At 39.5% G+C, this 25,968-nt stretch overlaps 1 protein-coding gene across 4 annotated transcripts in view; it reads right to left on the bottom strand.

Moving 5' to 3' along the window:
• The window catches only part of mtpap (mitochondrial poly(A) polymerase), a 62,358-nt gene that overhangs the window by 19,807 nt on the left and 16,583 nt on the right, over positions 1-25,968 (bottom strand). For 2 of the 4 annotated variants that reach the window (XR_009656523.1, XM_060940089.1), the window contains exons 6-8: positions 16,642-16,868; positions 16,386-16,478; positions 15,058-15,131 (exon numbers count right to left, since the gene is read on the bottom strand). Coding sequence is in view for 3 of the 4 variants with exons in the window: in XM_060940089.1 (XP_060796072.1) it covers positions 15,058-15,131; positions 16,386-16,478; positions 16,642-16,868 (394 nt within the window). In the remaining variant the exon portion in view is untranslated. Of the gene's footprint in view, positions 1-10,712; positions 14,076-14,779; positions 14,980-15,057; positions 15,132-16,385; positions 16,479-16,641; positions 16,869-25,968 lie in introns of those variants that run through there. The other 2 variants (XM_060940087.1, XM_060940088.1) reach the window with 2 other exon arrangements.

Raw genomic sequence — 25,968 nt, 5'->3', positions numbered from 1 at the left:
TCAGTTCCTCAGACGGCACTGCATCAAGAACCATCATTCATCTAGAGCTGATATAACCACATGGGCTTGGGATTACTTTGGCAAACCTTTGTCAAGCACTACAATACAGAGTTACAGCCACAAAACTTTACTGTGTAAAAAGGAAGTTTTATGTTAACTTTGTCCAAAAGCATCATCAACTTCTCTGGGCTGGATCATCATACAGTGTAAATGTGTATTGTGGTCAGACGAATCAGTATTCCAGGTGTTTCTTGGAAGACATGGACACCGTGTGCTCTGGACTAAAGATAAAATGAACCATCCAGATTGTTACCAGCAACAAGTCCAAAAGCCAGGGTCTGTCATGGTATGGGGTTGTGTCAATGCCCTTGGCAAAGGTAACTTACACTTCTGTGATTGAGCATTAATGCAGAATAGTAGAGTGAGATTTTGGTGCAACATATTCTGCCTTCAAGACAACAGCTTTTCCAGGGATATTTCAACAAGGCAATGCAAAACCACATTCTGCACACATTACAAAGGCATGGCTGTGGAAGAAGAGGGTGCCTGTCCCCTCTGCACCCAGTAGACAATGTGTGGTGAATTTTGAAATGAAAAATATGCCACTGACAACCCCGTACTGTTGCACACCTCAAGACCTTTTTTGCAAAAAGAATGGGACAAAATAACACCTGAAACGCTTCATCGCTTGATGTCTTCAGGCCCTGAACATCTTTAAAACGTTGTGAGAAAGAATGGCAACATTACAAAGTGGTAAATGCTTTACCGTCTCAACTTTTTTTGTCTGAAATGTGTTTACTTTGGAAAAAAATATATTTACAAATCATTTGTTTTCAGTTTTAATTTCAATTTCAACATACCGTCCCAACTTTTTCTGATTTGGTGTTGCATTGCAAATCATGACAAGTCTGTTTACCCAGATAAAGTAAAAGGACCCCAAAAAGTAAGCCAGGTTAAACAAAAATGTCCTTTTATCTAGATTTAATAACGTGGTGGAATATACTACTTCAGGAGTCAGCAATTATGCTTGAGCGAAGTTATTCAGAGTTTTAAGTATCATAAGCAAGATGCTATAGTTCAAATTAATAGAGAAATGTTAAGTGAATAAGATTGAGGTAACATGCTCTTTGAAATAAGAAAAAAAAAAACCTCTTCAGAATATAAAGCAAAACATACAATATACACTCCACTAATGTCTAGTTTTTACAACCCTTTTAGGTTTTCGAGAACCTCTCCAGCTTATCTTGAAGGAAGTACACACACACACACACACACACACACACACACACACAGTAGCTGAATTGAACCATATGAAAAACCTGTATTCTCACCAAGTCTGAACGATAAGTTGATCCAAATTTGTGTCCACCTCTTTTTCATCTTCCAGCACTTTCAGGCCGTTTCTCTCAACACGCCTCTTCCTTCCTCTAGCTTTGATAAGAAAGGTTAAACTTAAGACTTAAAAACAATGTGTAATCAACAAACGCTCTAATCAGAGGTGGGTGAGTGGTTGATGTTGTGTTGCCAACTTGACCTTGACTCCGTTCCTATGACCAAACACCCTGCATGTAGCCTGTAGACCAACGTCTCAGGACACAAAAGGTCTGTATGTGTGTAATCAGGGTCCAGTTGACTGCACACAGTGTGCATTTGAATGGAGAAAGGCCTGTCTTTGTGAATCAAGTCTTCCTAGAAGCCATGTTGATGCTGTCATTGCTTCCTCACTGTTAAGAGACAGGGACCAGCACAGAGCAGAATGTTCTGCATCATTCCTGTGAGTTATAGCAGTGGTGCCAGGCTCCTATTATACCTTGCTGATGTAGACAGTTGAAGCAATTGCACTTGTTGGAGTACACAGAGAGGTCCAGTGTAAGTTATAACTTGAAGACAATGTGTGCGCACACATGTGCGTGTGTGTGCGCGTGCGCATGTCTAATAAAAAGCCTGTTAAAAACAACAAGGCTGGATTTTCCATCAGATTAGTGAGCTAATCGCTACTGGCTGGCTCAACCCTCCCAGGAAGGAAAAGACTCAAAAACACTTTCAGGTCCTGACTCTCATGAAAAGACGACTCCACACTAAATTCTGTGCATGTGAAAACAGCAACATGTACATCAGTATGGAGTAATAATGGAGCAGGGGCACAATTATATTGCATATTTAAATTATATTGGCTGGCTTTTTTTCATGATATATCAGATATATTCCATTCAGCTAGCATGATACTGAACGAGTCAAAGGCGAGCTCAATATCATGCTAGCTGAATGGAATATATCTGATATACCACGGAAAAAAGCCATTATTATTATTAACCCCGCCGACAGTAGTCGGAGGGGTTATTATTTTCACCTTCGTCAGTCTGTGTGTGTGTGTGTGTGTATCTGTCTGTCTGTCTGTGTGTCTGCAAGATATCTCAAGAACCAATGGATCGATTTGGACCAAATTTTGTACATGTGTTGCCAATCACCCAGGAAGGAAACCATTAAATTTTGGAGGTCAAAGGTCAAGGTCATGGCAGAACTTCGAAATTTTCGCCCAATGTATTTTAATAGGGAAAAGGCGGGGTTTGCACTCGTTAGAGTGTCCCTGTCTAGTTATTATTATTATTATAATACATCCCTTTCCGGGCGGCATGGTGGTGTAGTGGTTAGCACTGTCGCCTCACAGCAAGAAGGTCCGGGTTCGAGCCCCGTGGCCGGCGAGGGCCTTTCTGTGTGGAGTTTGCATGTTCTCCCTGTGTCCGCGTGGGTTTCCTCCGGGTGCTCCGGTTTCCCCCACAGTCCAAAGACATGCAGGTTAGGTTAACTGGTGACTCTAAATTGACCGTAGGTGTGAATGTGAGTGTGAATGGTTGTCTGTGTCAATGTGTCAGCCCTGTGATGACCTGGCGACTTGTCCAGGGTGTACCCCGCCTTTCGCCCGTAGTCAGCTGGGATAGGCTCCAGCTTGCCTGCGACCCTGTAGAACAGGATAAAGTGACTAGAGATAATGAGATGAGATGAGACATCCCTTTCCGGTGTTCAACGCATCTTTCTTTCAAAATTCTCTCAAAATCTTCTGTATTTAATGAAGCAAACCTGGCAGCCATGCTTGTTTACAAATTGTCACAGTCACTCGCTAGCGTGGAAGTTTTACATCATTGGCGTGTGACGTCATGTTGTCTTGACAACCATACAATATCATAAACCATATTCAATGCTCGCTCTCCATTGGGTGGAGTGACATAATACACGTAGGATAAGCGATATGCTAACAATATTGCATGCTCATTCTCATCTCATTATCTCTAGCCGCTTTATCCTTCTACAGGGTCGCAGGCAAGCTGGAGCCTATCCCAGCTGACTACGGGCGAAAGGCGGGGTACACCCTGGACAAGTCACCAGGTCATCACAGGGCTGACACATAGACACAGACAACCATTCACACTCACAGTCACACCTACGGTCAATTTAGAGTCACCAGTTAACCTAACCTGCATGTCTTTGGACTGTGGGGGAAACCGGAGCACCCGGAGGAAACCCACGCGGACACGGGGAGAACATGCAAACTCCACACAGAAAGGCCCTCGCCGACCACGGGGCTCGAACCCAGGACCTTCTTGCTGTGAGGCGACAGCGCCAACCACTACACCACCGTGCCGCCCTATATTGCATGCTATCAAACCAAATAAATGAAACCCGCTAGAAGGGAATAGGACACATGTTTTTATTCCATCGAAAAAGTGTCCTGTATGTATAATAATACTTGATATTTTTATTTCAAAATAAAATAAAAATAAGACTGACACACAATGCAACAAACCAATATCATCTACTGTATAGAAAACGTTAGCATTTACCAGGTGATAACTTAAAAACAAAAAAACCCAGAACTCCAATTTAACCAGCAAAAGCCTCCAAAATGCTTACATTTGAAGTTTAGACCAAAATCCCACTAAGATGGAAAAGCAAAGACCATTTTCATTACATGCTGTTTTTTCTGCAAATCCCATGTTTTTTTTAAACCCTCAAGCCACCTTTCTAAATTCTTTCAGGCTCAAGAGAGCTTTAAAGCCAAGAATAGAGAAAGTGATTCTTTCTGTTTCATACTCGGAGTTCAACTCCTTCATCAGACTGATGGCCTAAAAGCCAAGGATCAAAGTCACGACAAACCCACAGTTTCTTGAGTAGGTTTTCCCATAAGTCCTGTGCAGCAACCTTAACTTTCGTTCTTCATGTTGTTCTCGCTAGCATTGTTACAGAGGGGGCTGGATCAGTGAACTGCAAAGAGCTCAGTAAAAATGGAGAGGACATGATGTGGTGAATATGGTTGGAGAATTGAACTGAGGTTTCATATAATGATCAAACATGGCATGACTTGCCCTCGAGCTGCTCTCACACCAAGCTTGGTCCTGTTTAACCATTTCTTTATAATGAGTAGCATATGCTTCTCAGTCATATTATGCAACCAATGATCCTTTGAAAAATATACTTCAAAACAACCACAAAAATACATTTAAAAAAAATTCGGTCTCTGAGACACGTTATTGATTTGGCGTCAGAATCGAACACGAATCGCTACATCAGTCCTTTATGTACAAACGTACGACTGGAAAAAGCATCTATTTGATCACAGTGTTTTCTTTCCATGTTATTTTAACTTTTTTTCCTCCATGCCGCTGTCTCTCAGGGACCTTCGTCTCTCTTCTCACCTTCCAGGTCAGTTGAAGTGCAAAGTCACTCTTCAGTTGGTTTTTAAGTCAATAACTAGCTCGCACTCCTTCACTGTGCATGTGGTGCTCCAGATGAGAAGAGCTGAAGAGAGATATTTTCAACTATATTCTCTGACCCTTGAACTTGACAGGCGTGGGGCAGAAAAGCAGATGTTTGGAGCACACTCCTACACTTAAGTAGGAGACAGGGCCTCTCTAGTTTTCTTCTCTCCCTTCATCACTGCCTATTTACTCCACTCTCTGTCCACACTATAGACTATTAAACCATTTATTGTAGTCTAGAATGTCTGCATGCTCCACATTGCGGCTGCCTTCTGTGTATATGCAGGTTTAGACTCCAGATCTGATCACCGACAGTCTGGTGATGCACAGTAGGGTTATGACTGTGAAAGTGTTTTCAAAATTTCTACTTTCCTGATGTTGCATTTGGTGAACTTTTACTCATATATTACTTTTTTGAAGTTATTTTTATTGGGCCATGCAAAAACCTCCCGCACCCATCATCACCTCACTTTTGATAAATACATGTATATTAAATAAATTAATCATGATTATAAAATAAATTCATTGAAAGATGTGTAAAGTACTTTTATATAACAATAAATTGCTTAACAATTGTTGTAATAATAATTATAATTGTTAATAAGTTTGTATTAATTAACAGTTATAATTATTACAACAATTGTTTTATAAAGTACTTTTACAATAAATTGCTTAACAATTGTAATAATAATTATAATTGTTAATAAATTTGTATTAATTAACAATTATAATTATTATTACAACAATTGTTAAGCAATTTATTGTTATATAAAAGTACTTTACACATCTCATCTCATTATCTCTAGCCGCTTTATCCTTCTACAGGGTCGCAGGCAAGCTGGAGCCTATCCCAGCTGACTACGGGCGAAAGGCGGGGTACACCCTGGACAAGTCGCCAGGTCATCACAGGGCTGACACATAGACACAGACAACCATTCACACTCACATTCACACCTACGGTCAATTTAGAGTCACCAGTTAACCTAACCTGCATGTCTTTGGACTGTGGGGGAAACCGGAGCACCCGGAGGAAACCCACGCGGACACGGGGAGAACATGCAAACTCCACACAGAAAGGCCCTCGCCGGCCCCGGGGCTCAAACCCAGGACCTTCTTGCTGTGAGGCGACAGCGCTAACCACTACACCACCGTGCCGCCTACTTTACACATCTTTCAATGAATTTATTTTATAATCATGATTTATTTATTTAATATACATGTATTTATCAAAAGTGAGGTGATGATGGGTGCGGGAGGTTTTTGCATGGCCCAATAAAAATAACTTCAAAAAAGTAATATATGAGTAAAAGTTCACCAAATGCAACATCAGGAAAGTAGAAATTTTGAAAACACTTTCACAGTCATAACACTAATGCAGAGGATATTTATTAGCAAATTCATAATAGTATTATTTAACATGCTGTACTTGGGATTCGAAATAAGGCATTTCGAATGTGGATTTTATATACAATGTAGAATTTTTTTTAAACACTTAACACAGCATGTAATGTAGAACCAGGGAAAAATTTTGGACATAAGCAGCTATTGTCAGCAACTTCTACAAAGAACAGAAAGAATCAAAAGATGTCTAGCACAGCACAGGACATTAATTGTTTCACACCAGAACATATACAGTGTCTTGTAAAAGTATTCATCCCCCTGGGTGTTTATTCTGTTTTGTTGCATTACAAGATGGAATTAAAATGGATTTTTGGAGGGTTAGCACTATTTGATTTACACAACATGCCTACCACTTTAAAGGTGAAAATTGTTGTTTTACTGTGACACAAACAATAATTAAGATTGAAAAAAAAAAAAGAAATCTGGAGTGTGCATAGGTATCCCCCCCCCCCAAAAAAGTCAATACTTTGTAGAGCCACCTTTTTGCTGCAATTACAGCTGCAAGTCTCTTGTGGTACATCTCTATTAGCTTAGAACATCTAGCCACTGGGATTTTTGCCCGTTCCTCAAGGCCAAACTGCTCCAACTTCTTCAAGTTAGATGGGTTGTGTTGGTGTACAGCAATCTTCAAGTTATACCACAGATTCTCAGTTGGATTGAGGTCTGGGCTTTGATTAGAACATTCCAAGACATTTCCCTTTAAACCACTCCAGTGTAGCTTTAGCAGTATGTTTAGGGTCACTGTCCTGCTGGACCGTGAACCTTCATCCCAGTCTCAAACCTCTGACCGATTCAAACAGGTTTTCCTCCAGAAGTGTCCCGTATTTAGTGCCATCCATCTTTCCTTCAGTCCTGACCAGCTTTCCTGTGCCTGCAGATGAAAAATATCCCCACAGCATGATGCTGCCACCACCATGCTTCACTGTAGGAATGGTGTTTTCAGGGTGCTGGGTTTGCGCCATACATGGCGTTTCCCATGATGGCCAAAAAGATCAATTTTAGTTTCATTTGACCAGAGAATCTTCTTCCATGTGTTTGGGAGTCTGCCACATGCTGTTGGGCAAACTCCAAATGTGTTTTCTTAAGCAATGGCTTTTTCTGGCCACTCTTCCATAAAACCCTGCTCTGTGGAGCGTACGGCTTAAAGTGGTCCTATGGACAGACACTTCTATCTCCGCTGTGGATCTTTGCAGCTCCTTCAGTGTTATCTTTGGTGTCTTTGTTGCATCTCTGATTAATGGCCTCCTTGCCCAGTCTGAGAGTTTTAGTGGGTGGCCTTCTCTTGGCAGGTTTGTAGTGGTGCCATATTCTTTCCATTTTGCTATAACGGATTTAGGTGCTCCCTGGGATATTCAAAGTTTGGGATTTTTTTTATAACACAACCCTGAGCCATCCTTCTTCACAACTTTGTTTCTGACCTGTTTGGAGTGCTCCTTGGTTTTCATGTTGCTTGCTTAGTAATGTTTCAGAGTCAGAGTCCTTCCAGAACAGGTTGATTTATACAAATACCATGTGACAGATAACAGATCATGTGACACTGATTGCACACAGGTGGATCTTAATCAACTAATTATGTGACTTATGAAGTGAACTGGTTGGACCAGCTCTTATTTAGGGGTTTCATATGAAAGGGGTGAATATATATGCACACTCCCGATTTCTGTTTTTTTCATCTTAATTATTGTTTGTGTCACAATAAAACAACAATGTGCACCTTTAAAGTGGTAGGCATACTGCGTAAATCAAATGGCGCTAACCCTCCAAAAATCCATTTTAATTCCATCTTATAATGCAACAAAACAGGATAAACACCAAGGGGGATGAATATTTTTGCAAGACACTGTAAACATGCTCACATCCTTTAACACAGTAGCATTACATTTTAGAGATATTCTGAAGGCAGTCAGGATATTTATTGCACAAGCATAATCATAACAAAATAGTATAAATTACAATCCCAATTACAGAAAAGTTGGTATGTTGTGTCAAACAAACACAAAATGCAATAATTTGTAAACCCTTTTTGCCCTATATTTAATTGAATACAAAACAAGACAAGATATTTAACAGTCAAACTAATAAGCTTTGTTTTTTTTTTTGTAAATATATACTCATTCTAAATTCGATGCCTGCAACATGTCCCAAAAAAGTTGGGATACCACTGTGTTTCATCATCTTTTCTTTTAACAGCATTCACTAAGTGTTTGGGAACTGCAGACACTGAGGAATTGTTGAAGCTTTGAACATAAAATTCTTTCCCATTCTTGCTTGATATACATCATCAGTTGTTCAACAGTCCAGAGTCTCTGTTGTCTTATTTTGCATTTCAAAACATGCCACACGTTTTCAATGTAACTGACAGGCCAGTTTAGCACATGCACTCTTTTACTATGAAACCACACTGTTGTAACACATGCGGAATTTGGTTTGGCATTGTCTTGCTGGAATAAGCAGGGACATCCCTGACAGACATCGTCTGGACAGCTGCATATGTTGCTCCAAAACCTGCATGTACCTTTCAGCATTAATGGTGCTTTTACAGATGTGAAAGTTACCAATGCCATGGACACTAACACACCTCCATAAAATCACAGATGCTGACTTTTGAACTTTGTACTGGTAACAATCTGGATGGTCCTTTTCCTCTTTAACCCAGAGGACACAATGTCCACGATTTCCAAAAACAATTTGAACAATTTGACTCATCAGACCACAGCACACTTTTCCACATTGTGTCAGTCCATCTCAGATGAGCTCAGGCCCAGAGAATTTGGCAATGCTTCTGGATGTTGTTGATATATGGCTTTTGCTTTGCAATTGTAGCTGCAGCGATGCACTGTCTTTACTAACAATGATTTTCTGAAGTGTAACTGAACCCATGTAGTAATATAATTTATACAATCATATCAGTTTTTAATTCTGTACCACCTGAGGGATTGAAGGTCACAGGTGTTCAGTGTTGGTTTTCGGCATTGCCCCATATTTGCAGAGATTTCTCTGGAGTCTCTAAATCTTTTGATATTATGGATTGTCTTACTTGTGAACAACTGAGCTTTTCCAATTACCAATTAAAAGGTAGACTGACTTTCAGATTTTTCAGGTTTAGGTCATAAAAAGAATTTCCCCTGACACTCAATTACTTTTGTTTAGTAGAATGAAAGCTACTGAATTTGAATCACAGACTTCCAATTTTATTATTTTTTTTTTAATAGAACAATTCATGAATTTAGGGCCACATGGCTCTAAATTCCCCGCTATTATTTCTTGCTTTACCATGATGCAATCCAAGAGACTACGTCATGAATCACGTAGTGGGCTTTCCCCATTTGTACAAGGCATTGTGGGACACAAATTTGAAACAGGAGAGGAAAATGGAGGATGCGAATGTAACGTGGAAGACCAACTACAGTAATGGAAAGTGAGAAAAGACGTTATGTTGCGAAGGAAAGGAAACGCAGGACCAAACTAATAAATATCGGCGGTCAGCGAGCACCTTGGTGTGATCAGCTGTTCATCTAGCGACAAAATGATGTAACGGTCAGTGCACAGTCAAGGTAAACCTGTAGATGGCACTAATGCAACACTGGATGCTAGCTGCTGTAAAATCCAAGAGAAGAAGACAACTACGCCAAAAGGTAAACCTGCGCATGCGCACACGGACTTCCCCTGTCTGCTTGACTGCGCGAAGAAAGCGATTTCATGCACATTATTTGCTAGGGAATCCCCTCAAATTAAATAACCTCCCAGCTACAGAATGGCCTGTTTTTTTTTTTTTTTTTTAAAGATATTACAGAAATAAATGTACATCACAGTGACCAAATTTCAGAGGGAACGAAATTTCACCGGTTTTATGAAATCAAAAGGCCGTCTGCCTTTTAACCTGTAGAATATTCCAAACAAGTGTTTCTTGAATATTCCAGAACTTTCCCAGTCTTTTGTTGCCCTGTCCCAACTTTTTTGGAACGTGTCAAATTCAGTACGAGTGTATATTTACAAAAACAAATAAAGTTTCAGTTTACAATACAAAGACAAGATTAAATATCTTGTCTTTGTATTGTATTCAGTTGAATATAGGTCAAAAACAATTTGCAAATCATTGCATTCTGTTTTTATTTACGTTTTACACAGCATCCCAACTTTATTTTTTTTTTGGAATTGGGGTTGTACTATTTTTAATTGCTAATAGTGTAAAATTATTATGCAGAAACTAATATTTTTGGAAATTACTATTTTTATATAAAGTACTAATCAGTATGAAGTACTATATTGTTACTATTTTCAACATTTAAGCTAGTTCAGCTTTTTATAATGGTTATTCAATCTTATTTTTAATGTATTATCATTCGAGTCATCTTATAGTCATCTTTGTCCATCTCTAGGTTAGTTTGAAAGTTACTTTGTAATTATAGCTTTACAGTTGCAGTCAGAAGTTTAAATACACTCATCATGGACGTGAATATCATGGCAATATTGGGCTTTCAGTAATGAACATGCATACATCTTTAACAGAAAAACAAACAAGAATTCTGTACAAAAGGTTCAATTTATTTTGGGTTTTCTGAAATGAATGCAAGATCAAAATTATACACACCGAGTCAAAATTATACATACACCACTTAAATTATTAACTCGGTGGTGCTGAAACTTCCAAAATGTCTTAACTTGCCAGGGATTCTTAACTTCCTGTTAGTGATCATGATTGACTACAGCTAGTAGTTTCTCTGTGCCAACATTAAAAAAGGGTTTGTTTGACAAATACAGATTATTGGGAGGTGTAGCCACTTTGCCAAGGTCTGGAAGAAAACCCATACGGTCACCCTCTGCTGACAGAGGAAATTGGTTCGGATGGTCAGGAACCACCAAGGCACAGGCCTGCCATGAACTGGAAGCTGCTGGGACACTCTATAGTCAAGCGAGTATTATATCCCCATGGACTGAGAGGCTGCTGTCCAAGAAAGAAGCCCCTGCTCCAAAATCGACACCTCAAAGTTCCACTTTGCAGCTGACTACATAGACAAAGAACAAGCTTTCCGGAGGAAAGAGTTTTATGGCCAGATAAGACAAAGATTGAGGTTTTTGGCCACAGAAATAAGAGGTATGTTTGGAAGAGTAAAAGTGAGGCAATCGAACACAACAGCACTGTACTAACTGTTAAGCATGATTATACAAAAGTGGAGGGAATAATTAAGGAGGAGGACTACCTCAGAATTCTTCAGCGAGACTGTTGAAACTTGAACACAGCTGGGTATTCCAACAAGACATGACTTTATAAGGTTGTAGAATACACAGCAAGGTATCTGAGACCATTCCTCTTTAGAGAATCTCTCCAGACCATCCAGGGTCCAAGGCCCTGTCCTCTTCAGCTCACCCCATAGGTTTTCAATGAGGTTCAGGTCAGGGGACTGAGATGGCCATGGCAGAAGCTTGATTCTGTGGTCAGCTATACGTTTGGACAGTGAATCTTTTTTGTTCTCTGGAGAACCATTAACATATGGATGAAAATAATAAAATAGAGATGGCACCAATCTGATTACCAGTATTCAGTAACTACTTCCATATAAAGCCAATCAACTGAGTTATGTCTTTTGTTATAACAGATTTTATTATATTTACACTTTATTAAATTTACAGTGCAAGTGATTTTTGTGTGAGAGTTTAAAGTTTAGCAGTTTTTAAAGAAAACTATCAGAAGGGTATCAGTATTGACTGATACTCAAGGTTTCAGTATCGGTATCGAAGAAGAGGGGAAAAAAAAAGTGGTATTGTGCCATCTCTAGAATAACAAGAGTGCTCTGAGAGCACAATATCCCCCACTGGCAACTATGCCATAACTCTGGTAAAATGCGACTGAATTGAACAAAATTGCAGTATGCATATTACCGACATATAACAAAGAATCCTGCCAAGTTTCGTGAAATTCCTCCAGAAATTGTGAGAGGAGTTGATTTCAGAAGTAGAGTACCCTTCCTGGGACGGATGGATGAACCGACATCGCCACGACATAAACCCCCTTCAGGCCTTTCGGCCAGCGGGGGATAATAAAACTTGTGAGGGACGTTGATTTCAGAAAGCAAGGACACCTTGATGAAATTGCCAAAGTACAAGTTTGTTAAAAATCAAGGGCATAATTCTGGTAAAATTTTGCCCAAATTAAATGAAATTTCAGCGTGTGTATAACTGTCATATAACAAAGCCTTTTGCCAAGTTTTGGTGAAATTCCTCCACAAATTGTGAGAGGAGTTGATGTCAGAAGCCAAGCAAACGTTCATGAAATTGTGAAAGTACAAGGCTGTTAATCAAGGGCCACAACTCTGGTAAAATGTGACCAAATTGAACAAAATAACAATAAGCGTACTACTGACATACAACAATGCCTTTTTACCAATTTCGTGAAATTCCTCCAAAAATTGTGAGAAGAGTTGATTTCAGAAGGAAAACACACTCATGAAATTGTCAAATTATAATTTTGTTAATCAAGGGCTATAACTCTGGTAAAACGTGACCGAATTGAACAAAAATTACAATATGCGTATTACCAACATATAACAAAGAATCCTGCCAAGTTTTGTGAAATTCCTCCAAAAATTGTGAGAGGAGTTGATTTTAGAAGGTGAGCACCCTTCCCGGGATGGATGGACGGACGGAAATCGCCACGACATAATCCCCTTTGTCCAGCGAGGGGAAAAAAAACCAAAAAAAACTAAAATTTTATAATATCATCATGGTCCAAAAGACCTTTCATCAGACAATTCTACAACTAGTTTTGTTAGTGCCTCAAAGAAGTGAAAAACCAAGCAAAAAAAAAAAAACAACCAACCAAACAACAACAAAAAAAAAACGCAAACATTTAGAATAAGAAATGATTCCTCAGTTCTTTTGTCCATCGAAATTCTGTCAGAAATGAAAAATGGTTCCTCGCTGGCATCACTCTATAGAATCTTTTCTTATTTTTTTTAAAAGACCATAGATAAGATAGATTTTGAAATGTCAAAGTACCACAAAGCAGACATTTTGTTAAAGTAATTTAATCTCATATAAAACAGAGTTATTTATATATGTATATAGGATAAAGGTAAATGTTTTTCTGCTTTATGCAGACTAATTTGGAGGATGAAGTCCACATCACGGCAGAGCAAAGCCATATGGCTTTATACCACAATGCTGTCTGTCTGGTTCATTACAGTGCCATGATCCCTTTAATCTGAACACAGTGAGTGAATCTCCACTGTCAGCTATCCATCTTAGTCAATGGAACAACACGTTAGCAGGCTTCCTGTTTACACAAAGCTAAAATAGCCAACAATACCTAAAGAGAAGCACTGTCGTTTTTTTTTTTTTGTGGATGTGGCGTTTTGTTATTGTAGTCCAAACAGGCTGGGCTGCGGTAAAACAGGCAGACAGTGGAGCTGATTCTCCAGGCTGGACTCACCACAGCCTAACTCAGCTGAACTAAACACCACTTGGTTAGACGCTTTGAGTTTGTGAAATATTCCCAGTTGTTTTGTACCCACACGCAAGCCCCACTAGAGTCCAGAAGCATGCTGCCCCCTAGTGGTGACCATTAACAGCACTCTGTTTCACACCTGCTCCTCCACTGTTGCTCTTTAGTGACTCCAGTAAAGTCTTTATCCTCTCACTCGCTGGATGATGCTTCCTCTTCCTGCGACCCTTCACCCCAGCTGACTGAGCAACTGAAGGCAACAGGAGGGCAGCCAGTCCCCAAGGTGGGATTACGTCTGCTGATTGACCAGCACTTCGTTTAAGCACCTCCTTCTGTTCAAGGAGCCAGGCGCTCTCACGACACAGTGCCACGAAGCGTTCCAGCTGAGTTGTGTTCACGTTTTTGCTAACATTTAGACCTGTTTCGAATGGGTTCTGGATGTGCAGAGGGGTCGACTCAGGTTTGTTCTGCTCTTTTCCCTGGAAAGAATATATTTAAAAATGAATATGACCAACTTTCAAATTTCTTCCAAGCTAAAAGACTGTGAGATCTTGAGCTTGCAGAGGTTCTGCACCTACACAGCCGAGACTTTATGGAAGATGACTCAGTAAAACAGAGTGGATGGACAGAATGATAAAAATGATAAATGACCAGAGGCCTGGTGATAGATTCCCCAAAAGTGGCACATTCAGAGGCCAAGGTCTGGATTTTACAGCAGTAGCAGCAGCAGTCCCTCAATACATCAGCACAGCTACTGCAAAGTGAGGGTGAGTGTGCATTTGCGTGGGTAAAGAAACATACAGTGTTGTGTGGCCAAGGGAAGTGAATATTTCAGAACATTTATCCTCTACCCACTCACATCTGTCATATATGGGCTGTGTTACAACTGCTTTTTAAGGCAAATCGGAGTACGATTATGATGCTTCACCTTAAGGTTACATCTCATTTTCAGCCAGAAGTGTACAACAAGCAGCAGTGTGTGTGTTCAGGAATATACATTTAACAGTTATTCCACAAAATCGAGTCGTACATGAGCTGATAGCCGACAAGGCGCGTAGCACCGAGCCATGTACGATGAGATTGAGTGGAATAACTATTATATCCACATTAATTGGATTTTGAGAAACAGAGAATTTTTATTTTTTGTAAATTCGATTAAATAAAATCTTAAACCGGCGAAATAAAAATTCAATAATAATAATAATAATAATAATTCTTGAAAAAAATATGTTCTTACCATCAAAGACTTTTATTCCATATTTTGTTGCTTTTTTTGTATTTTGGGGGGTTTGTTTTCGAGTAGTTTTTATTTCGTTCTCGGTTGGTTCAGCAACAAGCTCCGCCATTTTGTTTTTCTCTACTCATGGTATAAGAGCTGATAGCCTAGTAGTAGAGTAGCCAATCAGAGCACGCGATTGCTTATATCCAGTGAATGTGGACAGAATAATACTCATTACGCACCTTTCTTATGTTGATGGATGTTGAACTGAAGGCAAAATTCCCATAAAACTCAAAGAACTCCTGCAGCAGTTTCTCTGTTGAGGACACATGGGAATTATTTTTATAATAATAATAATAAACAACATTTTGCCATCATAATAAGAACAGAATCAATTTTATTATTGCACTTTATCATTTTAAATGGATAGAAAATTGGCTTTTCCTTCACATTTTATATTAAAAATGTACAGTCCTTGTACAAATGTACACTATATGGCCAAAAGTATATGGGCACCTGACCATCACACTCGTATGTAATTCTTCCCCAAACCATAGCCACAAAGTTGGAAGCACACAATGCCCCTGTACACAAAGTGAGACCCATAAAGACATGGTTTGCCAGGGTTGGACTGGAAGAACTAGAGTGGCCTGCACGGAGCTCTGACCTCAACCCAACTGAACACAAACTTTGACATCAGTGTCTGTCCTCACGAATGCTCTTCTGGCTGAAAGAGCACAAATCCCCACAGCCACACTCCAAAATTTAGTGGAAAGCCTTCCCAGAAGAGTGGAGGTCATTAGATCAGTAAAGGGAGACTAATGCCGCTTTTCCACTACAAACGCGGCTGAGTTGGGCTGAGTCGAGCTGAGCGGGGCTGTTGGAGTTGCATTTCGACTACAACCGCGCTGAACCGTGCTGGCTGGAAGTGAGTGGACACATTGGGTGGAGTTAGCGAAAGTGGGTGGAGGTCACGTGATGTCGTTAGGCGGCGCAAACAGTGACATCAGTGATCTTTTAAGCGGTAGCCTCGCGACCCGGATAGTAAACAATAAACATGGAGGACATGGAGTCGTTAGTGTTGCTGGTCTTGGTGCTGTGGCTTGTTGTCACCGACAACGCCAACAGATACTGGCAAGAGCGTATAGATGAGGCGAGGCGCATAAGGCTTCAGAAATTCTTGTAATTCGTAATTCTTCTTCTTCCGGGTTTACAGATCCCAGCGTGCTTGCGGGGCGTGTGTGGGCATGTGAGGACACTCCTCCTCACCAATCAGTGCACAGGGGAGTGTCTGCTCACGCCCCTAGCCCCACTCAGCTCGGTTTGGCTCGCTTCAGCCCCACTCCAAAACCGTGCGAGTTTTGGGTGCTAAGCAGGGCTGAAGCGAGCTGAGTCGTCCTGCTCCAAGGTAGTCGAAACGCGAGCCGTGTCGGGCTGAAGTGAGCTGAAAAAGGGTAGTGGAAAAGGGCCATAATTCTGGAACAAGCACATAAGGGTGTGATGGTTGGGTGTCCACAAACTTTTTTTGTTTTATTAGTAACCAATCCTTAACAGTTCAAGGACTCCATACCTAGTGTATCTGTGTTTTTCTGTAGCTTAATCTTGCTCAGGTCACTGACAATCGTGCAGTCATTCCCCTCAATAATGCAATGATCTGAAGGGTCTAGGAAAAACACACACAAAGCAAAGACACACAAAGCTGTGAATTTGTGACGTATATACATTTAAGGTGTCTTTACAGAATTGTGTCTTTGTGCAGAATAAAAAAAACAAATCAGATTTTTTTTTTCCCCCAGAATAAATTGTGTCTAGGAGGCAACGCATACCTGCCAGGTCTCTGAGCTGGTCCACAGTGGGCAGTAATGGATGCATCCTGCGCTGGAGGAAGAACACCACGAGGACTGTAAGGGAGAAATTGGTGATCCAGGCTCCAGGAATGCTGCTGGTGATGCCATGCACACGAGCCCAGCACCGAACTGCAAACACCAAATGTCGCACACGTGCATCCAATTTCCCATACACAAACAGCAACTCAGAGCTCTTCATCGCCACCCTGAGGACGCAAAAGGACCGACAACTTTAATCCCCACAGAGCAGTACTACTTTACAGAAATATTCAGCTCACTCTCTGATCAGACATGCAGCGCTCTGAATGAAAATACTGCCAGATGTGGCATGTCTTGCTCATCTGTTTTTATTTTATTCCCCCCCCCCATCACAGACTTAATGAAGTTGTAGGGCATAATGAATTCATGAATAATGACTTCAGTAATCGAATACTGGTGGCTCAAACTGTTAACCCTGTATTCGAACACCCATGCACATCCCTAGTACACAGTAACATGATTTATATCACACTGCTGTACTGCCCACCTCCAAGTTCTATGAAAACTTAGCAGCTGTATTTCAATCCACCTCTCACTAATATGCTTCTTTTAAAAGTTTTTATACAAAATCAACATTAAAACTATAAGCTACACCAAATCAGCTATTTTAACAATATCTGACATCTGCTAGCCAGCCAAGTACAGTGCTGTGAAAAAGTATTTGCCCCTTCCTGATTTTGTATATTTGTCACACTTAAACGCTTCATGTCATCAAACTAATTTTAATATTAGACAGAGATAGCCCAAGTAAACACAAAATGCAGTTTTCAAATGATGATTTCATTTATTGATGGAAAAAAGGTACCCAACCCAACCTGGCCCGATGTGAAAAAGTACTTACCCCCTTAACCAATCAAACAATTAACCAAATTTAATTGATAATTGGGTTCAATTTCACTAGCCACACCCAGGCATGATTACTGCCAGACCTGTTCAATCTAAATGTCACATAAGTAGAACCAGGCTGGCAATGTGAAGTAGGCTAATAGAGCTTAAAGATGCCGCGAAATAAAGAGTTACGAGAACAGATGTGCAACAAAATAATTAAGAAAGAAAGCACAACTTTATTCATCACACACTTATGAAATTTCCTCTCTGCAGTCTGCATTTAACCCATCTGAAGCAGTTGAAATCTATCAGTCTGGAAAGGGTTACAAAAGCTATTCCCAAGGCTCTGGGACTCCAGCGAATCACAGCGAGAGCCATTATCTACAAATGGAAAAAAACTTGGAACGGTGGCGAACCTTCCCAGAAGTGACCGGCCTTCCAAAATTCAACCAAGAGCGCTTTGATGACTGATCCAGGAGGTCACAAAAGAACCCTGATTAACATCTAAAGAACTACAGGCCTCACTTGCCTCAGTTAAGGTCAGTGTTCATGATTCTACAATAAGGAAGGCACTGGGCAAAAATGGCATCAATGGGAGAGTCGCAAGGCGCAAACCACTGCTAAACCAAAAAGAACACAAAGGCTTGTCTCACATTTGCCAAAAAGCCTCTTGATGGCCTCCAAGGCTTTAGGGATAATATTCTGTGGACTGAGGAGTCAAAAATAGAACTTTTTGGAAGACATGGGTCCCGGTACATCTGTTGTAAGGCTACCACAGCATTCCAAAATAAGAACATCATGCCAACAGTCAAACACGGTGGTGGTAGTGTGATTTTCTGGGGCTGCTTTTCTGCTTCAGGGCCTGGACGACTTCCCATAATTGATGGAACCGTTAATTCTGCTCTCTAGCAGAAAATCCTGAAGGAGAATGTCAATTCATGACCTAAAGCTCAAGCGCAGCTGGTTTATGCAGCAGGACAATGATCTGAAGCACACAAGCAAGTCCACCTGTGAATTGCTCAAAAGAAATAAAATTAAGGTTCTGGAATGGTCTAGTCAAAGTCCTGACTTGAATCCAATTGAGATGCTGTGGGAAGACCTTAAATGGGCAGTTCATGCTTAAAAACCCTCCAATGTGGCTGAATTGAAACAATTCTGCAAAGAAGAGTGGGGAAAAATTCCTCCACAGTGATGTGAAAGACTCACTGCAAGTCATCACAAACGTTTAATTGCAGTTGTTGCCGCCAAGGGTGACCCGACCAGTAATTAGGTTTAAGGGGGCAATTACTTTTTCACACAGGTGATCCAGGTTTTGATTAACCCTTACTTTTAATAAATGGAGTGATCATTTAAAAGCTGAATTGTGTGTTTACTTACATTGTCTTTGTCTTATTTGGAGGACCTAAAACATTTAAAATGTGACACATAGGCAAAAACGGAAGAAATCAGCAGGGGCAAATATTTTTTCACAGCACTGTAATTGATGAAAAGGCAAAACGCAAGTGCTGAGAAATAACAGAACACATGACTGTCTATATACAGACAAGGAAAAAGTGACGCAGGAAGGAAGACCAGTGGCTGAAAGTTTAAACCCGAGGACAGAGGAAGAGAGACAGAGCCATTTACGCAAGAGAGCTGCTGAATTGATTATATTTCTACACATGTAAGAGTTTGCATTTCTCAGTGACTTCCTGTTTCTTGAAAACATTTGCAGGGGTACTCAGGAAAAGGAACTACTCATGGTTTTCCTTCATATCTCCAGTTTTCTGCTAGAACCATCTCATCTCATTATCTCTAGCTGCTTTATCCTGTTCTACAGGGTCGCAGGCAAGCTGGAGCCTATCCCAGCTGGCTACGGGCGAAAGGCGGGGTACACCCTGGACAAGTCGCCAGGTCATCACAGGGCTGACACACAGACAACCATTCACATTCACACCTACGGTCAATTTAGAGTCACCAGTTAACCTAACCTGCATGTCTTTGGACTGTGGGGGAAACCGGAGCACCCGGAGGAAACCCACGCGGACACGGGGAGAACATGCAAACTTCACACAGAAAGGCCCTCGCCGGCCACGGGGCTCGAACCCGGACCTTCTTGCTGTGAGGCGACAGCGCTAACCACTACACCACCGTGCTGCCCTGCTAGAACCATTTATACTGAAATGGTTTCCATCGTTTTTGTGAGAGCCCAGGGGTTTTCCCCAGAGGTATCGGAGTTCAGCAATTTATACATCATGTCTCCACAAAATGCACGAGTTTCTTTGTGTTGTCACCTTCATGTATATATCAGAACTGAAAATAGAACTGGACATAAGCACTATGTAAAGCATGCTGTTTGACATTTCAGCTTTTCTCCCCTTGACATTCGTAAGAAGTCTCTCGCCTTCTCTTTCCCCTAGTAATACATGATCTTTCGTGAGAAGGAGAAAGATCTTCACCCTGCGCCTTTTTTTTAATCTCTGCTTCACTTTGCGTCAAGTTGTAGTTTCACTGCGGTTTACACGTGTAGAGTGAACTCTCACTTCTCATTCTTCTCAGCGTTTTCCTCAGCTGCTTTTCAGGATGCACAACCAACATGCTCAGTGCAAACAGACTCTTCATGTCTGACAATCTTTTAAAAATATCCTGTGAATCAGGGAATATTTCTGTATTAAAAGATGATTTGGTGAGTTTCCGTGGATATAAAAATCTAAACACCCCTGTTAGCGTGGAAGGTTTTGTTGATTTAAAAAAAAAAAAGTAAGGTAAACCCTGTCAGAGATATTTCAATCGGAAATTACAATGTATAAAAATTAAGTGAAAAAACAATCAACGTTCAAATGTATTCATTTTGATGAACCCTAAATAAAGATCAGCTGTTTTTATGTAGGATTTTCTTGACCTCTTCTTGGTTTCATCTGACTGGTGAAGCCATGGTCCACAAAAAGCTTGAAAAGCATGTATGATATCTCACTTGTTGAAAGATATCAATCAGAAAGGGGTACGAAAGAATTTCCAAAACATCACAAGTACCATGGAACACGGTGAAGACCATCAACAAATGGCGAAAATGGGGCACCACGATGACAAACTTTACAAAAAAAAGACAAGACAAAAACTTACCAGAGAGGCTGCTAAGAGATCTACAACATTATTAAATGAGCTACAGGAACAAATGACAAACTACTGATTGCTCTCTGCATGTGACAACAATCTCTCGTATTCCTCACGTGTCTGCGTTATGGGGCAGGGTGGCTAGATAGAATAGTCAGGCGGTATTTATTTTTTTCGCAGTGCAGTTTCCATCAAATCCTGCGCCCTGATTGGCTGGTGAGTAGGTCCGTATCCTACGGTACGGACCCCGGTTACAGACCCCTGGCGACTCGCTCGTTCACAACAACAAACATAGTAGAATTTTTTGTCAACATTTATCTTTTTTTTTTATAAGATTTATTTATAAGATTATCAAAAATCTTATAAATTTTTGCCAGCATTTCTCAGGAGAATAGCATTAATTTTACATCATGGATAGCGATAATGACAGTGTTCACAGCGAAAGCAAGTTTTACTACCCTGAGGAAGACAAAATTAAACATTTCAGGAGAAATCTAAAAACCTGTAATTTGCTAATGCAGAGCAAAAACATGGCTGAATCCTGAATGACTCAATTTTGTATAAATAGGGGACTACATAGGCGGCAAAATGTAGGTTTTTTCCTGCCATGGAAGTGCACTTGTATACCGAGGAGGAAGCCATTTGCATTACAGTTGTGAATGACGATTCAAAATAGCATTAATTTTACAGCATGGATAGTGATAACGACAGTGTTCACAGCGAAAGCGAGTTTTACTACCCTGAGGAAGACAAAATAAAATAAAACATTTCAGGAGAAAGCTAAAAACCTCTAACTTGCTAACACCGAGCAAAAACATGGATGAATCCTGAATGACTCAATTTTGTATAAATAGGGGACTACTTATACATGCCTTCATCTCTAGTAGGGTTGATTACTGCAATGGCCTTTTCACAGGCCTGCCAAAAAAAACCCGTCAAACGACTTCAGCTGGTTCAAAATGCAGCAGCTAGGGTTCTCACACGAACAAAAAGAACAGAGCACATTACTCCAATTTTAAGGTCCCTTCACTGGCTTCCAGTAAGCTACAGAATTGACTTTAAAGCATTGCTGCTGGTGTACAAATCTCTAAATGGTACAGGGCCCAATTAACTCTCTGATATGTTGCAGCGGCCGAACCCAATCAGATCTACCAGATCGCAGCAGAAAAATTTACTGGTAAAACCTGTTGTTAAAACAAAGTGTGGTGAAGCAGCTTTTAGCTACTATGCAGTACAGCTATGGAACCAACTGCCAGAGGACATCAAAAATGCTCCTGCTGTTGGCAGCTTCAAATCTAGGTTAAAGACCAAGCTGTTTTCAGATGCTTTCTGCTAAATTATTAATATTCCCATCTCTACATGTTTTAAACTCTTTACTTTTACAGTCTCTCCATGTTTTAAATTTTACTTAACCTTTATTCTATTTTATTCTGCTGTTTTTTAATTGAATTTTATCTCATTTTATTTCTACTATTGCTTAATTCTTATTTTTCTTCCCCATTTATTTTATGTAATTTTATTTTCTATTGTTTACTGTTTTGCTTTTACTTCTGTAAAGCACATTGAACTGCCACTGTGCATGAAATGTGCTATATAAATAAACTTGCCTTGCCTTACATAGGCGGCAAAATGTAGTTTTTTTCCTGCTATGGAAGTGCACTTGTATACCGAGGAGGAAGCAATTTGCATTACAGCTGTGAATGAGGATTCAAAATGACGGCTCGCCTGGGCTCGGTTTTCCCTTTTGGTCGCTCTCGTTTTCTGTTAGAATTTGGTAAAGAAAAAAATTAATATATTATTTACCAGATTAAGGTTATACTTTCAAGACCTCGGTCACGGTATTTCATGATACGGACCTCCCAGCTGGTAAATAACACACACACACACACATTATATATACACATATGGGACAGTCCACCGAATGGGTGCCATTTGCTTGTTGTACCACTCCCAAATTAAACTTAATTTGTTATATCATTTCAACACTGATTATAATAACACACATATTTTACTATTCAAAATGTGTATTGTTCAACCTCAGGCTACGTTATTATTTTTTTACAAGGTTTGGAAGTCAAAGATTGCTGCATACTCTTTATACGAGTAACAGGACTGAAAGTAACAGGAATGAGTTTTTAGCCTAGGATTAGCTAATACATGGAATTAAGCCACATGGCGTCATCGCTAATAGCATGACCACACTTGGCACATTCTAGTGATTTACCAAAAATCTGTATTTTTAAAATAAACAAATATCATCTAAGAAATAATTTAAGCAACAGGACAGTATGTTGACATTGACCTTATCAGTCAAAGTTAAAAAATCATCAAATATACAGAAAAGTAAATGAGAGAACTAACTTTTGGTCTTCCCATGGCCTTCAGAAGACACAACTGATGTAACTTCCTGTTGAGCATGTGATTTATGGAATGTTCCAAATTTGTCAGATGGGGTAATATGTTTGGGTAACAGGACTGAGTGAAAACCCAGGGACACGACTAAAATGTGTATTTTAACTAAGATATTGTGGATTTCTTATGAAAAAAAAATATATTTAAACCATGGATAGGATATGGAGTCACACAACAGTGCAAAAGAAATACTGTTTCTGAAGGATTTTAATCATAATATTTCATAGTTAAGTATAAAGTTAGAGTGAGGGGACAGGTAACGCATGCTATTTTTCAGTGTTTTAGGTAGTTATTATTAATCCTTACAATTATATATCTTAAATTTGAAATCAGATCAATGTGCAGGACATTCTGCGTAATAAGGAAATGTATTTTAAAGTACATTTTTATGTGCATTTATACATATAATTTTCGAGGGACGGAAATGGCACCGATTCAGTGGAATGGCTCATATTTTTATATATATATTTGGAGGCTACTTTGCAAAATTTGTCAAGTCTTGTTTTTGGTATTAATATACAAGTTCAGATATAAATTCATAAATCTGGACTTGTTGGAATGTTGGTAGGCTGCTGTTTCATAGTTACCGTAATTATGCAGGGGAACTTTACACATAAAAAGAGCCCTGAAACCACATATAGGAAATTGGTATAAAAGTATTACATCATTAATATGTGATTATTATATCCGTAATAGATGTTATTTGTGGCACACAACCTTTTTACTCAGGTCAAAAGCATGGTTCATACATTAGATACCCATTTAACCCTAAAAGGACCTAAGCTATTGAGTGGGATCAGTTCGAACCTCAGAGGTGGTGTGGTGTGCTGCTCAGTCTATTCAACTGACATAACTTTTTGCTTTTAGGAGTTTGTTACTCTGTAGATTCTTTATCTAAAAGTATGTTTGTTTCAAGATTGATGAAAAAAAGTGTTTAACAAGGTGACTGATTTTCTGTTGGGGTCCCATAACTGTGAGATTTGTTGCAAAAATATTTCATCAAGTTAGTCGCTTCTTTGTGTGTCTATCTTTGCCTATCTGTATGTTTGCATGCTTGTCTCAGATGTCTGCCATAATTAAGAAATATATGAAATATAACTCTTTCTTACAAATTGTAGATAACTAGTGAACCTGTTAGTTATAGAGTTACAGAAATGTCTGATGTCTGACGTTCATCTGTCCATGCACTTTCCATACACAACCACATACCGGTACCACAACAGATTCCTCATCCTTGCACCTATCCTGTAAATATGCTCTGTGCTAATATGCTAATGCTTAATAACAATGTGTCCACATACCAACTCTTCAATAAAAAGCTGGGATAAGTGATTCCTTATTTGAATAAAAGATTTTATATGACAAAATTTGAAACCTGCACATGTCAAATATAATATTTCGAATTAGAAGGATCATTTGTTTTTTTACTTATTCATTAATATGGAATATCAAATGATTAGTTCATTGCATCATAAACATGTGGACACGTTTGAAGGTAGCTTAATATGCATGCTCTTAGAAAATGCTCATTCTGCTTTATTTCTGGTCATATGTGTTACCAATAACTGCTTTTATCTTCGTGATCTTTGTTTGAATCCTTAGGCAAAGTGTGAGTTCTTGATGTAGTTTGGATATAAAAAAAACCAAACAAAAAAACCCCCAGAAACTGCTAGCAGCTTAGTAATAAATGTATCACAGAAATTTCTGAAATGAGAGATTGTGAGCTGAGTTCTGGAATGTAGATAAGCTATAAATATTCAAGTCCTGTAGCAATAGTGTAAAATATTTCTGGCTTTTTTATGTTCTCTATGTACTTAAATGTCTCATTTTGAACTTAACTTGATAATATCATGTAAATATATGATTTCTATTCACATAAAGTTAGTAAACGGGTAATTAAAAAAAATACAGATGTTATAATGGACTTAAGTGATACGGATATATGGTTATTGCTTTTTTTTTTTTTACGTTTTTACATGCGATATTTAGCATTTCCTTTTTTTGGTGAAAATGGTGATTGCTGACATTACAACAAGTAAAAATAATTTGTTTGGGATGTAAATAAAGGGTTAATACTGAGAAACCAGACTTGACAAATTTTGCAAAGTAGGTTACATATGCTCCCTGACTAGAAGCCCTTTCTCACAAAAAATATCCAAGCCCAACTAAATCACCCTAAACCATGTGGCAAAATGTGTGTTATGGTTTGAGGAGACCAATTCCAAAAGGTACAATAATTCCAAAAAGATATGTTTGGGACCAAAAAAAAAAAAAAGGCACATCACGAAAAGAAAACCATACCTATGATGAAGCATGGTGGTGGCAGGATCATGCTTTATGGATGTTTTTCTTCAGCCAGAACTGGGGCTTTTATCAAGGTGGAGGGAATCATGAATATCTCCAAGTACCAATCAATTATAGTGCAAAACATTCAGGTGTCCGCTAGGGTTGGGCGGTATTACGGTAAGAAGGTATCCCGAGGTATCCAAAAGTACCAACGGTATCGGTCTCATTACCGTCATTTTAAAAAAATATATAATATCTAAATAAATATGGAGTACATGAGGTCATAATATAAAATAATAAATTGAAGATCATCCCGAATAACTGTGTGATCGTATTTTCACTAATTCTATCAATTTCCTAAAGAAGTTTTCATCGCGTGCAGGGTTGTTTATGTCGTTACCATGGCAACCCTGCGTGACATTTTGGAGTCTGACAGAAAGCTTCGCAAGAGACTGAGACCGCGGGTGTCATGGCTCAGATGGCTAAGGCACCGTACCATAAATCCGGGGACCCGGGTAAGATTCCGACCCGAGGTTATTTCCCGATCCCGTCTCTCTCTCCCCCGCTCATTTCCTGTCTCTCTATACTGTCCTATCTAAAAAAAAAAAAAGAGAGACTGAGACCGCGGTTGAAAGATGGCAAGTCAAG

This window comes from Neoarius graeffei, chromosome 14 (assembly GCF_027579695.1).
Source record: "Neoarius graeffei isolate fNeoGra1 chromosome 14, fNeoGra1.pri, whole genome shotgun sequence".
Classification (NCBI taxonomy): domain Eukaryota; kingdom Metazoa; phylum Chordata; class Actinopteri; order Siluriformes; family Ariidae; genus Neoarius; species Neoarius graeffei.
Note: the sequence above shows the minus strand (reverse complement) of the source record. Positions and strands in the feature narration are given on the sequence as shown.